This window comes from Papilio xuthus, unplaced genomic scaffold, assembly GCF_000836235.2.
Source record: "Papilio xuthus unplaced genomic scaffold, Pxut_1.1 DF825946.1, whole genome shotgun sequence".
Taxonomy (NCBI): Eukaryota; Metazoa; Arthropoda; class Insecta; order Lepidoptera; family Papilionidae; genus Papilio; species Papilio xuthus.
The window spans coordinates 3,325,656-3,342,661 of NW_013532703.1; the positions used below are offsets into that span (position 1 = coordinate 3,325,656).

Sequence of the window (17,006 nt, forward strand, 5' to 3'; positions counted from 1 at the left end):
TTATGCAGGTCATACACGTTTGGTTTTGAATGACATTTTTAACCTACATGCATAATCTACAGACAACAGATTCATTATCTTTCTTCTAGAGCCTTCAATATTGGATGTTGGCCGTCAGTTCAGCGAACCCATCCCTGTTCTGTGCCAAGGATGTTTGTCCATTGCAACTTTCTTTTCCTTCCAACCCGTCTTCTACCTGCGACTTTCCTCATCATTGTGACTTGAAGAAGTTCATATTTCTCGTATCCCAAGACAACACACAATTGTACACTTTTCTAATACCAAGATTTACCTGTGAGTTATGCATACAAGATCGGCCAAAATGTATGTGACCTGGTTTGTAAAGATCTCATAGTATACTCATGTCTAACCATGGGTTTTAGAGTCCACAATTTAAAACACATTGTTATCTCGTTCTTGTCAAAGATAAAAGATAGGGATGACGATATTTTAATACACAGATTTTAGTGTCAGAAACCCATGGTAAATGACATACTTTCCGGGGAATATTTTAAGCTTTGTCGATTTCCCCTTGAAGCAATCAATGATTACATATATTACTTTATAATTGCATTTTATGTTAACTTGTTTATAAGTTGAAGACTGTCATGTTTAAAATAACTTGATGTTTTATTTATACTTATCGCGTGTACCCCAACATTTACTATTCCATTGTGTGTTTTCCATTCCATACGTTTTCGTATGTCAATATCTCCAGATGTCGTTATAAATTAAACAAAATGAGATTTCATATATTTATTGAAGTAAAACTCAAATCATGAGTTGATCAAAATAGAGCCCTAGCTCAAAGAATTTGATTTTTAAATTGCATCATAGCTGAATAGCGCTACCTAGTGTGCAATCAATACTGAGAAAATCAGAGATACAAACATTTTATAAAAACCTTATTAGAGTCCAACTGCAATATACTAGGCTTGTGTTTTTTACTAAACATCTATGAAATACTTGACACTGACAAGATTTCAGATAAGTTACACTTACATTTATTATTTAAAAAAAACTTCAAATTCAGCAAACTTACTGTGAGTTAAACTTGCCTACCTTATTGCATAAGGCTTACAATGTCTAAGTTATTATATGTAATGTAAAAGTTAAAAAATGTAGAATACTCCTACAAATAGAATGAAACTATTTCTACTTTCTTTTTAATATGTTCAAAGAGATCAGAAAATTATCTCAATTCAAAAATATTTTTTGTTATTTTTTCTGCAAATGTATAAAAATAAAAAAGTTTAATTTATTTGGAATAGTTAATTTTATGCTTAAATAAATTAATAACTAAGAATCTGCGACAACTTCTTCAGGCTCAGTTTTAGGCAGGAGGCCGCGTATGCTCAGGTCATAGACAACTTCCTCTATTTTCTTTACATCATACTTCAGAGCGTCGAAGCGCTTCCGCAAATGATCGTTCTTGAGATTCAGCAACCTGTAATATTTTGTAAATTTATTTCGTGAAGTTGGAAAGAAATCTAACATTAAACTGAACCTAAAAAAATAGTGAATGTGTTACCTACTTTGAATGGGAAGGACAAGAAACAAAAACTACTATATTTCTTTTTTATATACTTAAGAAATTAGGGAAAATGGAAAGTTAGTTAAAATTAGGGAAATTGAGAAGTTCTTCAGTGGAGAATATACTCAAAATTACCTGAAGCCTGCATTAAGTTCCATAACAAATTTGGATATTTGCAGCGGTCTGTTGTAATCACCACGAGTGACAGAGTTCACAGCAAGTCGTGACTGTAAAGAATTATTAGCAATAACAATTTTGAACATTTGTTTACATGAAAAATATTGCTGAATAACTAAAATCTTACCAATTCTGAACACAAGTTCAATAGTCCGACCAAATAGTCTTCAATATCAAGATGGAACCCTTCTTTTTCTTCTGTTGCACTAACTAAAATTATTTTAAAGTTAAAGTTCAGTTTCTTATATTCATTAAATAATGTTGGTAAAGGAAGTCATGTGAAAACAAAAACTACTCACTTCCAAGTATCTCAGCTACTGTTTCATGTGAAGCCATTATCCCTTTCTCCAGCCAAATTGTCAGAGAGATCAAATAGCAAAAGCGTTGAGTCATGAACCTCCAGTGATCCTGGTATCTGGAATTATATTTTAATCATTCTAATATCACACACACCTGTAAAAAAAGCAATTTTTTTGATTTGGCACAGTTCTGTCAACTCTCTTCCACATATATACATTTTCATACATGCTGAATAATTACTGGCATTCATAAAACTGTAAGATGTAAATATTGAAATAGTACTTGTAGTAGTCAGTGGGCGGTACAGCATCCTTCAGTTTGGAATATCCAGCCCTAGCTTTCTCAAACATCTCCCTCGCTTGAAGACAAGCCGGAGCAACTGAAATGTTTTAACAATATTTATACGTAATTTTGTAAAAAAAAAAGACAAGGAAAAGGCCTATTTTATTATTCAGTAGAATAGGTTCAAAAAACTATGTGAATACAATAAAGATACACTTACTGCCATCCTCATTATAATGAATTACTTGAAGTATAGTTGTTACAGATCGATATATGGAATCAACATCTTTACAAATGTTGCGGATAACCTAAAAATCAAACCGAAACTTTTTTTTGGATTGTGATATATACAAGTATTTATGCTATTAATTTGTTAATTTAAAGGCCCCCAAACATATTGATTTTAGACAAAACAACAATTAAATTTATAACGATTTGTTACATTTTCCGCGCAGTTTATTGTTGATTTATTAAATTACCTCACGTATTTCTTGCTCCTCATCGAGACTTTTTTGAAAGTCACTAAATATATTATTAATTACAAGATTTCCGCTCATTTTTGTATCTTATTTATCAACAGACGAATTAAGATCAAAGACACACTCCACAACAATATGAAAACAAAATTCTTATCTGTATTGCAATGTCTGTTTTTTTTCGACTTCGACGGCCTTTGAATGAGTGAATGACAATGAAAGAATGGAAATGCGAGGAAAACGTTACTTCTCGATGCCCTTTCGATTCTATGCATCGATATTTTGTGGAAAAATAATTGTATAGTATAGTACAGTATAGTACTGCCAAATAATGTCTTTACCAATATGTATTAAGATTTTTGGAAAATACTTACGAGCAGGAATAATTTAGTTAATACGAACCTTTATACTTCATCAAGAAGTATTGTATTAGATGAAACTATCTTTAAAATAGTATGTAAACTACTTCGTAGTAAGAGTCGGGTCTTAGATCAATTACCTCTTCAAGTGGTAATAAGAGAACGCAAGATAGAATAAAGAGGCATGACACCGCCGTGAAAACGCCGCCAAATCCATGTTTTTTGTTCGACGTTTCGCTAGCCTATTACCATTTCATAACAAATTATTTTGGTAATCCTGAATATTGAAAACAATATATGTTGTCGCCCACATTTCCGGCGTACCCTAAAATACACCGGAAGTTATATAATATATTGCAGTATTGCAAAATAACCAATGGATACGGTTGCTTTATTGGCTTTGTTCACATAAACAGAGTGATCGGTACAGATGCACTGTGTAGTTTGATATATTCATTGTTCGTAATGACGAAAAATATTTTTAAATTTCGCGGTTTGGCTATACACGGTGTTACGTTATAGTACGACTCAAGTTTTACTCTACCCGCACAAGCGGGTAGTTAGAAATCTCTCACCACTACGGTCTAGCGCGGGGCCTGCGAGGCTTATGAGGTAAAGGCAGTGAGTCGGCAGAGTTGAGAGTCAGTTTCGCGAGTCAATGGAAGTTGGACGGAAAGAGTAACACGTCGGACATGTCGGTTTCCTAGCGTAAATGGTCCCTTAAGCTTTAAGTGACCTACAGGCGGTGAACGGGGCATCGAGGTGGTAAGTGATACTTCATCTATTTATAATATTACGCCACTCTCTGCAACATGTATTCTAAGGGTGGTTGCGCCGCGGGACCCGAACCCTTCGACAATTTCAATAGTAGCAGGTGGTTAGGTTAACACGCTTTTTTGTAAGTATTAGCATACCTTATGCCTAGTAAGGGCCTTATGGGCAGTACATTCATAGTACGAGCGGTACATAGCTAGTGCGGGCGGTACGTAGCTAGTGCGGGCGGTACGTAGCTAGTGCGGGCGGTACGTAGCTAGTGCGGGCGGTACGTAGCTAGTGCGGGCGGTACGTAGCTAGTGCGGGCGGTACGTAGCTAGTGCGGGCGGTACGTAGCTAGTGCGGGCGGTACGTAGCTGGTGTGGGCGGTATCTAGCTAGTGCGGCCGGAACGTACCTAATATGGGTACATACCTAATTAAAATCAATAAGGCTTTTGCGAGGAAGGAGCAGGTTAATAAAACAGGCTACTAAATTAATACCAACTTTATAATGAAATGCAAAAAAACATTTTTTACTGTATTAACAGTTTTAAATATCAATTTTAGTTGTTCCTCTTAACCAGGAGGCCAGCGCATTTGCCTTCCCCCCAAAATATGAAGATGGAGATGGTAGACACTTTGAGCACCATTCTTCCCGTCATTGATAACAATTCGGAAACCACTTTCGCCAAGGCCTTCTTGAGCAGCAATTTTACGGGCAGCAATCATGAGATGACCTATAACAAAATTATATGTATGAATATATCACAATTTACCTTGAAGTATTTTATCTAAAGCATGATAGAGTTAAAACTTTCCTAACTCTATTAAGTTGCAACCCTCATTAAGTTGTAAGCCCTTTTTTCCTTCCTTTACCATACCTTGGGTTTAAGTTTTTATTAATAAGGCTAATCTAAAAGTTGTTTAAAAACCAGTAATTCATGTCTTCATATTGTTGATAACTAGTTAACCGATGAGTTCCTGAGACCGAAATCTCTGCATAAAACATATAGTTGTTTTTCAAAGATACAAGGATGATGTTATATACAGAGATTTTGATGTCGGAAGCAAACGGTGATTCTCCCAAGTTAAATGATGCGAGTTTGGTTTTTCACTTATTTTTCTCTGTTCTACATGTTAAAATTAAGTAACTGTAAATATCATTTTCTAGGTCCCTAATTCTATTTCAGTTATTATCTGTAATTAACAATGAAATGTTTAAAATATATTTACCCAGAAGTTGCTCATCTTCATCAGAAGCTTTGGATAGTTGAGCTATTAGTTTTCTAGGAATGACTAAGATGTGAGTGGGCGCTTGAGGGTTCACATCATGAAATGCTACACACTGAAAAATTGCAAAGTTAAATACAGAATATCAGCTGTAGATATGTAAAGGGTTAGGTGTAATGTAGAGGTGTTAATCGTGCCAAAGATATAAAAATGGAGCCTAGGAGAATCGGTGTAACTAATCTTTTCGACCTCATTAAGCAACCGTAATTTTTTCTTTGCTTATTAATTCAAGTTTTAAATAAAATAATATGACAAAGGTTATTTTTTTTTCTCTAGCCCACAACAATTTCATAACTTACAAGATTTGTGCAAAAAGTATAAGCGGAACAACAGTACAGTATTTTTTTACATAAGTATAATATATAATAAGCATGGTTTAAATAAGTAATAAAAAAACTTAAAATTACTTGATCATCTTCGTAGACAAATTTGGCAGGTATTTCTTTTCTTAATATCTTGCCAAAGATAGTATCGCCACCGGGAAGAGCGGACTGAGCTAATTCCACCTCACTTGCCATTTTCCATAAAAATATGTAGTCTTCTTTAGTCTGAATAAATATTTTGAAAATCTAGAAATGACCAGAAATGGCCAAAGACTAAAAAGTAGGGATGGGCATTGATAAACAAACTAGTTGTATCAATCCGTTAATCTCCCTTCAACGTTTCAACCGTTGACCGTTTTTCATTTAACTAGTTGAATTCAACGTATATTTATGTATATTTACAAAGAAATCATCTTCTATTCTAATAATCTTTTTCTCCACCAGTCTTTAGGTGTGTTTATTAATTATATGATTAGCTACTATACAAAATCAACTAGTTTTTCAGATAGTTGAAAAAGGAAAATTAACCATTTCGTTGACGTCAAAACTGACAACTAATAAGAACAACCATAGAACTTCACCGTGATCTATATTTTTTTAAAGAATTTATCGTATGGTTATCAGACCTTTAATCCACCATAATAGATCTTTGATTTTGAGTTGGTTTAAATGTATACTATTTTTACTAAATTATTTATAGTTTTGCAATATTATTTTTAAATTATTCCAAAATGCTAAAGTATTTGTAATCTGCATTATTCCTATTTACAATCTGGAGTTTGGTGTTATCGGCCACAGAATTCCTTTAGACACTTTGCTAATTACATGAATAGATTTTAATTTTCCAGATTTTAGATTTTCATTTATTGTGATTTGATAAGAGTTTCCCTCGAAACCCTTTCGTATAGCAACTTTATTTGCTACGAGAATAAGATGTCCTGCAACAAAAGTTATTACTTAAAATATCAACCATGTCATTGTCTATGAATTTTCTTACTTAATTTCTAAATCTTAATATAGAATTAGAACTTAAATTAATAATTTAAGTTGGCCTAAAAAGTACTATTAAAATAACAACATGGGTTTTTCATAATAGTGGACCTTCTCTAAGTTACATTACCTAAAAGTTTCTTATCATCTGTCAGCGCATTAGATAATACAGATATATTCTTTTTAGGAATCACTAGAAGGTGCAGTGGTCCTTGGGAATGTGATTTTTCCTCAAAAACGATACTCTGTAAAAATATTAAAAAAGTAAGGTTGTCTCTTTGTTATGAATTAAAGCGTACTATAATAAAACAATTTCAACAATTTAGGGTTTTATTTACCTGATCGTCTTCGTAAATTATGTTCCTAGTATCACCATATACATTGTAATTTTTTAACATGTTGGTAACAATGTATGTAAATAGTACTTAAATATTTCGTTTCTTAACACCATATAAGACGTGTATTTCCTACAAACGCCACTTTTCATATGTTTACAAGTATGTAATTTGAAACTAAATGAGTTTTTGCCCCGACGCCTATCATTGAGACATTTTTATTTTTTCCCTCTCAAAAAATAGACATAACAGGTTTTTTGTACAGATGTGTCTATATTGGAAACCCTCGGTTAAGAATAATCTCGGTTAGTATAAACTAAGCTATAAAAGTAAACTGTAGTTTACACACATTTTATAGTTATTAGTAAATTGTTTTGAAATATCTCCACTTTTATCAAATTAGATAAGATACTAATTTTATATACCATATGTAAAAAAAGTGGGAAAGTATAGAACGCTCGTAGATATATAACTGTCATGGAAACACATTTTTTTTTGCGCAATTAAAAAATCTAAATCTTCAAAATAAACTATGGCTACGACATTCTCTTTTCTTCTTGCTTTTTACTGCACGTATAAAATTATAATGGCTGTAAATTATGCTGAAAAAAAAATATCGGATAGTTTTAAAATTTTCATGGGTGATAGGAAATACAAAAAGCAATGTAAATTGAAGTTTTTTATAAGTACGCAAATATTCGCTTTAGGTATACAATGATAAAAGTTTTCAATATAAGTAACTTAAACTATTATAGGAAACAAAACAAAACATAGTCAATACAGAAATTACACAATTCATATTAAACAAAATGTTATCAATAACTTTTTAACTATGTACAATATCAAAATGGTTTATCACGGAGTAAAAGTTATCTTCATAAATAAATATTGCATATTAAAATCTTACACCAATACACTATACTATCGAATAAATTGGAGTTCTTTTTTAATTCGTTTTAGGGAAAGTAATTCTAACTTTATACAATCATGGTCTAAAAAGTATGCATAAATATGGCCTTAAATTTTACTAAAACATCCCAAAACAGTGGCTGAAAACTTATATATAAAATTCTCGTGTCACAATTTTCGTTTCCATACTCCTCCGAAACGGCTTGACCAATTCTCATTCACAGGAAATTGGGTAGGTCTGAGAATCGGCCAACATCTATGTTTAATCCCGCGCGAACGGAGTTGCGGGCGACAGCTAGTCAATATATAACATTAATTGATGCGCTTTTATGACAAACAAATCGACAAAGGGCAACAAATACTTTTTTTGCCTTCATATGTATACATCAAATATTTAAGTTGGCACGTCGCGTTTAAGAGTACTCTGGTTCTTGATGTGCCAAATTAAATGTAGGTACTTTAATTATAGTTATATTTATAGTTTGGGCCATTTTTTTTTATTCTTGCTTCTTTTTAATTATTAACAAAGCAGAAAATCCTTATTTACATAAAGTTGTTGAGAAAATCATAAATATAGTTCCAGATGATTTAAAATATTTAAAATTCGAGGATTATATTTTGGCTCATATTGACCACTGGTAAGCAACCATTGTTTAACTTTTAAGAGACAAAGATACAATAATTATTTACATCAATTCTGAAATAGATTTTAATATAATGTAATATATTAACTTACAATTTATTTACATTACATTTGCACAATCTTAATATATAAGTTATTCAAAGTTTATTTTTAGTTAGTTATTATATTTTTAATTTATATATATACAAATTGTTCACATATGACGAACATCAACAGAAAAGATAAACAGATTATATTGTGAAACAGCTATCGCCATCATCAGCTCACTATACGTCCCCACCGAGGGGCTCGGAGCATACCCTAAGTTAGAATGAATAGGTTATAGTCAACCATGCTGGCCAAGTTGTGTTGGTAATTTATTTCTGTACTAATATTTCCACAGTAAAGACATAGATTAAGAAGTTTACTACTTTAATAAGTCGTGTGCCTTCTTAGCTAACAAAAAAAACAAGCAATAGGGATGTCGACTTACACAAGAATATTATTTAAAATACACATATATTATTACTGATAATTACAAGTCACTATTTAATTTATAATAACGTTAAGTTACATTATATACATATAAATGATACAAGTGTAAAAAGTATTGTTTATTGCATATGTTCCTCGTATTTAACCATTAAAGTATATCAGAATGTACGTTTAAAAATAGTGTTGTTGTTAAAAAATCATATAAAATAGAACATAATCTATTCGCAATCGTTCACAGCCTTATATTTATAAGTTATATACTTATCATGGCAACATTTAAAATTTAACACATTTGGATTTGCAAATCGGATAATAGAAAAGTTTAATAAAATGTAAATTGTTTAAAATAGCTATATAAACAATAAGTAATATACTTTAGTTTTGTTTCTCAGTCCATATTATAAATGTAATCTATAAACAAGAAAAAGATAAACCATAGACACGAGACAAGTCATATCTTATTTACTTAATTAAAAACACATAACAGTAAATAACAAAACAACACATAACGAATATTCTCTCTATTATTTAATTATTTTAAAACACCCACTGGCCACTGGACACTTTTTTTAATTTATAAAGTCACGACACAAAATCACTTGAAATGGTTCATAATGTCCTCAATAGTGTTTTTGGTATATTATTTTGGGTAGTGAGCGCTACCCCCACGCAGGGTCGTACTTCGTCCAGGGGTAGTCGGGAGCGAGGTAGACCCGACGACCGCGGATGAAACAGGTCACAATACCCATATATGCAGTACGGGGTATACCACTCTGTGAATACAATATTAGAAATCATAATAAACATAGAATGTAGCTTAAAACTATTTAAAACAATAAAACGGTGTTATTTTATTAATGTCAACTTATACAGGGTGTCCGGGACAGATTTGTACATTGGAATAATATAGATTCTTTGGTCGAAAATAAGCCACTTCCAATCTTTATCTAATGTTTGGATGTATGTATGGATGTTTGTTAGCAGGTATCTGCAGAATGGCTGTATGGATCTCCTTGAAATTTGGAATTGATGTAGAATATAGCTTTAAAGAACACATAGACTACTAATTTAATTCAGGAATACCCTAAATCAAAAAACAATTTTTAAATAAAAGCCCTCAAGGTTCATAAGTGACTTGATGATGATGAAAGTGAATAATTCTTAAGTTACAAATCTTACTCTAAAGTCCTCCATAAGGCCGAGTTTCTTGGCGGCCTTCTGATAAGTCTTTGCATTGGTGTATGGCACTCTGACCGGGTCCGTGCCAGCGCTTGATATCACCTCCTCAGCTGACATCTCATCCAGACCGTATACTGATGACATCAATGTCTCATCGTACACGTCCTGGGAAAATAAAACAATTTTTATTGCTATCTAATTGGATAGTTGATTACTTTTACTATGTTCCGATTTGAATGCGGCTGTTGATGTTACGTGACAGTTAATTCTATCAGCGCCAAAATGGTGAAAATCAAATAGGCACTAAATACTATTTGTATAGCCAGTCCATTTATAGAGGTTAGTGGTTTTATTATTGTGTAGTTAGCTTTAAACTTTACTAGCAATGTTAGTATGTATAGATGTATAGATTGCCTTGTACGACGTAAATAAAAGATTCTAAATCGTCTGTGGAAGTTTTGGGAAGAGCAAGATGGCGATAGGGAACGAGAGAGACGCGAGTATTTACCTTGAGCAAGTATGTGAGGTTGAGTTTAGTGAATTCAACAAAATCAGTATTAAGATGCATGTAGCGGAGATGCATGTCGAAGAATAAACCTTTGCTCACTCCCACCTGAAATAAATAATAATATACATACATTTTTTTATATTTTTGAGTTTAATTAAGGTATCTCTAGAATGGTTAAACGAATTTCGGTGAAATTTAGCATAAATATAGAATGAAGTATGGAAAAACACATAGGCTACTAAGTTTTTTTTAACACCGCGAGAACGTAATCGCGGGTGACAGCTAATATGGATTGTTTTTGGACATGAATTGACAGATAAATTGGCGTCTAATTTATTACAATTGTTTTGAATGGGCAATAGACAAAGTAATAGTTTTGGCCATAGAGTTCAATTTACTTTTAAATATCAATAATGAAGTAATGTTACCTTTCCAAATGAATAAGTGCGAGATATCTCTGGTCTGATACAGGCTCGCCCGTCTGTGTTCTTTGGATCACGTAGCCAGTCATCGAAGAATCTAATTATTGTGACGAATTTAAATGTTTTAAGATCAGCAGTCAAAATACTAAAATAAAAAAGTATAATATGAACTTACGCTTCTGGCCATTTAGGTTCTAGTTGTGCCCAGGTGTCCTTGCGTAGTATCCACCCGAGTCCGGGGAAGAAGTCTGTGCGGTGCAGCAGTTCCGGCCGCGACATGTCTATCACCTCCCGTTTACCGTTGTCGTTCCAAGCTGACACGCACCTGATGTACACGGAAAGTACTTTCTAATAACAATTATTTATCATTTGTACTAAGCGTCATAGGTGACAGTTTAACTTTTTTATGATTTACTAGCTGTCGCCCACGACTCCGTCCGCGCGGAATTTAAAAAAAACTTAATAAGTAGCCTATGTGACCTTGCAGCATATGTTCTATATCTGTGCCAACTTTCGTCAAAATCCGTTCAGCCGTTCTGGACATACCTTCTATCAAACATCCATCCATCTAAACATTCGCATTTATAATATTGGGAAGCCGTCTTAGTTCCAATTTCTGATTGATTCTAAAACTTTTTTCTTTGTGATCACATGATATAATCTACATAAAATAAGTGTTAGGCTGATAATTATAACTCACCATATACTTGGATCTTTCAGTAGAAGGGGATACGTGCCCAGGAAATATTCGAAGAAATCTGGCGATATATCTAAGTCATCTGCAATTTAAAAAAAACATTTAATTACAACTTTTTGGTTTAACAATACAAAAAAATTCAAAGAGTACGTTACAGGTAGAGGGTACTCGTGTGTGTTTAAGTAATTATAATCAATTAATTGTTTTAAAACGTTCTTTATAATCTTTGTAACACTAACCTTCAACGATAATAACAGCTTTGTGTCCCAAGGTGTTAAATACATGGTTGAGAGCGAAGCGATAATGTCGGGCAATCTTGTAGTACCCTCGGAACTTAACCTTGGCCCTCGGCAGCTGTATCTCTGAGCGGTCTGGCTGCTGCACCACTGTGATGGTAGGGTCTACCTCAGTGAAACTCTTTATCACTTTGTACGTTGCGTTGTGCCCGCAATCCTGGGGAAATTATTCTTTTAGCTAAGGCTAGCTGTCGCCCACGATTCTATCCGCGCTGTATTAAAAAACTTAATTAGTAGCCGATTTGTTCTTCTAGATTATGTTCTACATCTATGCACGATTTCAGGTATATCTCCACAGTCATTTTGGAGATTCAAACATCCATCCATCAGAACATTCGTATTTATAATATTAGTAAAAATGACTATATTCAAGTCAAAATATCATAATTTTAGCAGAGTTTCAATACAAAATAAGTCATTTTGTTTAAAAAAAGTATTAGAGATCTTATGCAAAGAAGATGTTTAATTATCTGCCATATTTATAAATATGATTATGACCCACAGAAGTTAATAGATGCATAGTAGTTAACGTATATTGTACATCCATGTATGAAGTTAGGTGAGGCGTCAAACAATACCGTTGTTTAATAATAGTCGAAGAACATGCAAACATAATTCGAGGTAAGCAAACGGTATTTGTCATGTAAACGCCACAAGCTTGGGAATCACGCAAATCCTTGTGTTTTGATAATACGCGTTTGAAACTGGATTAAACCTATTTTACACTAAGCGGCCTTACAATTGAATGTCAATTGTTTTACATATAAAATAAGGAGCAAATAAATGTATTTTGACAAAAGTAGGCGGACTCTCTCTCGAGCAATAAATGAAATGTCTGTTTGAAAGAGGTCTGTGCAATTTGTAACACGAATAAAATATTTAAATGTTCGGAAATTATTATCTCAATAATTGCTACGTTCACATAAATTACTAGGAAACCGGAACAACACCGTTTAAATGCATTTACGACTCGGATGAAAATTTTAAAATTGTTAAACAATTATAATCGGAATATAGGAATATGAACCGTGGAATCCATCACTCGTAATGTCTTCGTGAAACTTCCTGTATCACACGACTGCCTTGTGAACCGTTTGAATTTAAAAATAAAATATACATAAGCGATCAAACTCAATAATACTAATAGTTTTCAATCCATTTTTGCCCATAAGAGGTATTATTTATATTCTCTTTATCGCTCTCTCTTCAGCCATATGACGCGCAATGCTGGGCGTAGACCTCCCCAAAGATCGCCACCATGATGTGTCCTCTGCTACCCGCATTCAGGATATTCCTTGTCAATATCACAGGTCTATCTTGCGGGAGGCCTGCCCACGCTGCGTCGACTTGCCCTTGGCCTCTATTTATATTGTATATATACTATTATTAGCTAATTATATTGTTAATTATCAATTGTATTCCAATGACTTTAAACGAAAACTCAGAATCTATTTAGATTCTGCACACGTAAATAAGATCTACTATTTAGAGTATAATTGACACATTTTTGTACATCTTTCCGTACATCATCATTCAACCTAAGCTTGTCCACTGCTGGACGTAGGCCTCCCCCATCGACTGCCACAATGCCCGGTCCTGTGCCGCCCGCATCCAGTGCACTCCCGCAACTAATAATAACTATCTTAAATGTTCTTCTAAACTATGTTCTACATCTTTACCTAATTTCGTAAAGATCGGTTAAACCATTCTGGAGATTCAAACAAACATCCATCCATCTAAACATTTGCATTTATAATATTAGTAAGAAGTGACTTACTTGACTGACTATGATGGGGAACGTCTCTTTGCTGGGTCTAAACTTGACCAAGCTGTCTAGACAACGCTTCACTGTTATCCTATCGCATGCAATTACGAGCACTGGCAGAATAGGATTTGAAGCACCTGGAAATTAACGAAAAATTTTCACATGTTATAAGCTATCTCCAGAACGGCTGCATGGATCTCGCTGAAATTTGGCTTATATATATTTATGTTTTTTTTTTTTTTAACAACGCGTAGACGGAGTCGCGGGCGACAGCTAGTGTGTAGTAGTTAGATTTATTTTAAAAAACCCCAATACACTCGAAATGCTTCAATAGTCTCATGTTCATAAACGCTAGGCAACAATCTGGTACACAAATAATGTATGCGGTTATATCTAATACATAGTACGTTTACATATCGCGGGGCAAACCAGATGGCTGTATCGTTGTAAAATTACACAGCTGGTTTGATAATAACTGTTATACTTTTACATTGAAAATTAAACATACCTACAACACTTAAACATTCCACTGTATCACAGAAAAAAACTGTAGGAAAGATAGATTGGTACCGTTCTCGATCCCGGCACATTTGCTTTGCGACGACAAAAACCGGGGTAGATTGCTAGTGCGATCATTTTCATATTATTTTGATTAATCTGTTTTCGACAATATGATTAATTAACCCGCAATTTTATTAAGTATTCATATTTAATAATTCACTAGCTGTCGCCCGCGACTCCGTCCACTAGTAATGAAACAAAAAAAACTTAACAAGTATCCTGTATTCTTCCAGATCCGTTGAGCTGTTTCATAGATACCTTCAAACATCCATCCATCTAAACTTTGTTTTTATAATTTTAGTATGCCAGATTATATTTTGTTATCGTATTTTATAAGATATGGTAATATTATGTCATATGTATGTAACGCATGCTTACCGCTTTTACTTTGATAGCAATCCGCGCAATTATATTTTTACGACTTACGAGCAATTTCCATTTCATCAAAAAAAAAAAAACTTTTATTCTTGGTAAACTTCAACTTTATTAATATTCAAATATTTTAAACGTACGTATCGAAATACGTTCATCTCTTTATTTAGTACCCATATTAATAAATTAAATGAAATATTTTCGTTAAACGAAAACAGAATTGAAATTTTTTTTCAATAGGTTCAAGTTCGTAGGATTCATTGAATCATTTTTGCCCAAAACACATGATAAATCCAAAAATTACTTGGCTTTAAAAATTATTTTTGTCATTAAATAACACTTAAGGCAAAGTCTCACGAATTTATTTAATACTGGCCGTCGCCAACTTCGTCCGCCCGGAATTAGAAAAAAACGTAATTAGTAGCCTGTGTTCTTCCAGACTATTTTCTACATGTATGTCAAATTTTCAAGGACATACCTTCCAACAGACATCCATCCAAAGATTTTCTTTTATAATATTAAGTAAGATCTATGACAATATCCAATAAGCTATTAACAAGTGAATTAGAATAACTTTTAGTGTCAATTACACATTACAGATAGAAAAATATTAGCCTCTGAATAAACATTTCTATTTACAAACTGTGAATTGGTTTAGTAGTTTTTGAGTTTATTTGGAACAAATGTATACAATTTTCTTTATACAATTAGTAAAGTTAACTTTTCAATAACTATTTTAAATTCCAATTGTAAAGAACTAAATAGGTGTGAAGCATAATAGAATTAACTTATAAGTAATCTTAAGTTTTTACACGTCTATTGAATATTTACTTCCTAAGTTATTACATAAGTAAAGCCTTGCAGCAAACAATAATGTAAATGCAATTGAAATATTTCTATAGCTAAGTTCATAATTATGTTGTGATGAAGCGATTTTGTGCCAATTATTATATTTAAAATGCTATTATATTAAACTAGCTGTGCCCGCAACTTCCTCTTAATAAGCCTATGTCTGTTTTCATGCGGAATTAATTTTATTTTGTAAAATTATTCATATCCTTTAATACTTCAATTACAATTTAAATAGTATTTTTTTCGATTATTATATGAAAACAATTTTAAACAAGAGCAGTAAAAAAATTTAATTTGTTCGTCACTTGAGAATGAATATCTTACCATAATGTAGCCCAAATACTCAACATAACAGCTATTATTTAGTATGTGTATGTAATATGCATATAAAATAAATAAGAGTCAAATACTATTTTACCAAAATAGGTTGATAATAATTTTCCTCAACTATTAATCTAAGTTAACAGAGATAACTTTTGTGACCTCCTTCTTTATTATATTGTTTATGTTTTAATATTTTTATGTGATTTTTCTGTAATGGTAACAACTCTCTTCCTGTTTTATTTTTTAGTATTTTTTTTTGTAAACAACATTATTTGGTTAAATATAATCAATATGTAGACAAAGTAATTTATTGATGCTATATAATATTATACAGATAAGATTGTGTTTAATAAATTATATTTGTTGCAAGATATATGTGGATATAGAGAAAACCTATTTAGTTAAACTTACCTTCAATGTCTATATCATTTTCTATAATTTCCTTAACTTCTTTGCGAGCATTTTTCTTTAAATGCTGTTTCACTTTAGCCAACAAATTGTTACTATCAGTCAATTGCTGATCCATTTTAACCTGAAGTTTAACTAGTCGATCTTCTAGATGTTCTAGTTTATGTTGTGGCGGTGCTGACGCCGGGACCTCTAATAGTGATAAGTGAGATACTAAAAACCATATCGTGACTAGAGCAACAGTTATGATTATCAATCTTCGTAAGTTCATACGCATTTTGAACATCGTTTATAAATTCAATAAATCATTAAACTGATCAAGTGCATTGCACTATAATGTATCTGTTACTTCTCGTGGAAATTAAAATATAATTTGTAAACATATCATGAAAAAATAGATATGTTCGGTGCAAGAAAAATGTTATAATAGATAATATCGGAAACAACTAAACAGATTTGAATCATATATTTGAAAAAGTCACTTGTTTCATTCACCGTTGTTGATAAATGTGGAAAACTGTTATTTAATTGAGTATATTTTAATATTTCGTGGCGAAATAAAAAATCACAACAAAACAATCTACAACCACAATCACTCTCCGTGACACTTATGTGAGTGACACTGACGCGTGACACGTTGCGTCAAAAAGCAAAATGACTGACTTTTGTTCAAAGAGTATGTAAACTAGAGGCCAAAGAGTGTGGAGTTATCATTGGTAACTCAACTAAAAGTTCAGCTCACGGTAAGTAGCTACGTGGTTCAAGTTTATCCGAGC

At 32.6% G+C, this 17,006-nt stretch overlaps 5 protein-coding genes across 5 annotated transcripts in view; 1 reads left to right on the plus strand and 4 right to left on the minus strand.

Moving 5' to 3' along the window:
- Positions 1 to 725: 725 nt before the first annotated feature.
- Positions 726 to 2,980, minus strand: trsn (translin). The gene is made up of 7 exons (XM_013320397.1): positions 2,773 to 2,980; positions 2,514 to 2,601; positions 2,294 to 2,390; positions 2,011 to 2,126; positions 1,839 to 1,921; positions 1,670 to 1,761; positions 726 to 1,447 (listed from the first exon to the last, which is right to left on the minus strand). Exons 1-7 carry the CDS (start codon positions 2,848 to 2,850, stop codon positions 1,300 to 1,302), a joined length of 702 nt encoding a protein of 233 aa, XP_013175851.1. The 5' UTR covers positions 2,851 to 2,980; the 3' UTR covers positions 726 to 1,299.
- Positions 2,981 to 3,872: 892 nt separating this feature from the next.
- The window catches only part of Pdk (pyruvate dehydrogenase kinase), a 52,394-nt gene continuing 39,260 nt past the window's right edge, over positions 3,873 to 17,006 (plus strand). Inside the window, exon 1 of the mRNA XM_013320872.1 lies at positions 3,873 to 3,893. The gene's annotated coding sequence lies outside the window, so the exon portion shown is untranslated. The remainder of the gene's footprint in view (positions 3,894 to 17,006) is intronic.
- On the minus strand, positions 4,373 to 5,763 carry HINT1 (histidine triad nucleotide binding protein 1). Its single transcript, NM_001311948.1, is given in 3 exon segments — positions 4,373 to 4,619; positions 5,116 to 5,227; positions 5,580 to 5,763. Coding segments are annotated over 3 exon segments (384 nt in total). The 5' UTR covers positions 5,691 to 5,763; the 3' UTR covers positions 4,373 to 4,458.
- On the minus strand, positions 6,068 to 7,158 carry LOC106124328 (histidine triad nucleotide-binding protein 1-like). The gene is made up of 3 exons (XM_013320878.1): positions 6,824 to 7,158; positions 6,616 to 6,730; positions 6,068 to 6,433 (listed from the first exon to the last, which is right to left on the minus strand). Exons 1-3 carry the CDS (start codon positions 6,881 to 6,883, stop codon positions 6,261 to 6,263), a joined length of 348 nt encoding a protein of 115 aa, XP_013176332.1. The 5' UTR covers positions 6,884 to 7,158; the 3' UTR covers positions 6,068 to 6,260.
- On the minus strand, positions 8,905 to 16,836 carry gly (acetylglucosaminyltransferase). Its single transcript, XM_013320869.1, has 9 exons — positions 16,234 to 16,836; positions 13,726 to 13,850; positions 11,892 to 12,105; positions 11,656 to 11,734; positions 11,131 to 11,280; positions 10,962 to 11,052; positions 10,534 to 10,638; positions 10,026 to 10,190; positions 8,905 to 9,619 (listed from the first exon to the last, which is right to left on the minus strand). Exons 1-9 carry the CDS (start codon positions 16,514 to 16,516, stop codon positions 9,506 to 9,508), a joined length of 1,326 nt encoding a protein of 441 aa, XP_013176323.1. The 5' UTR covers positions 16,517 to 16,836; the 3' UTR covers positions 8,905 to 9,505.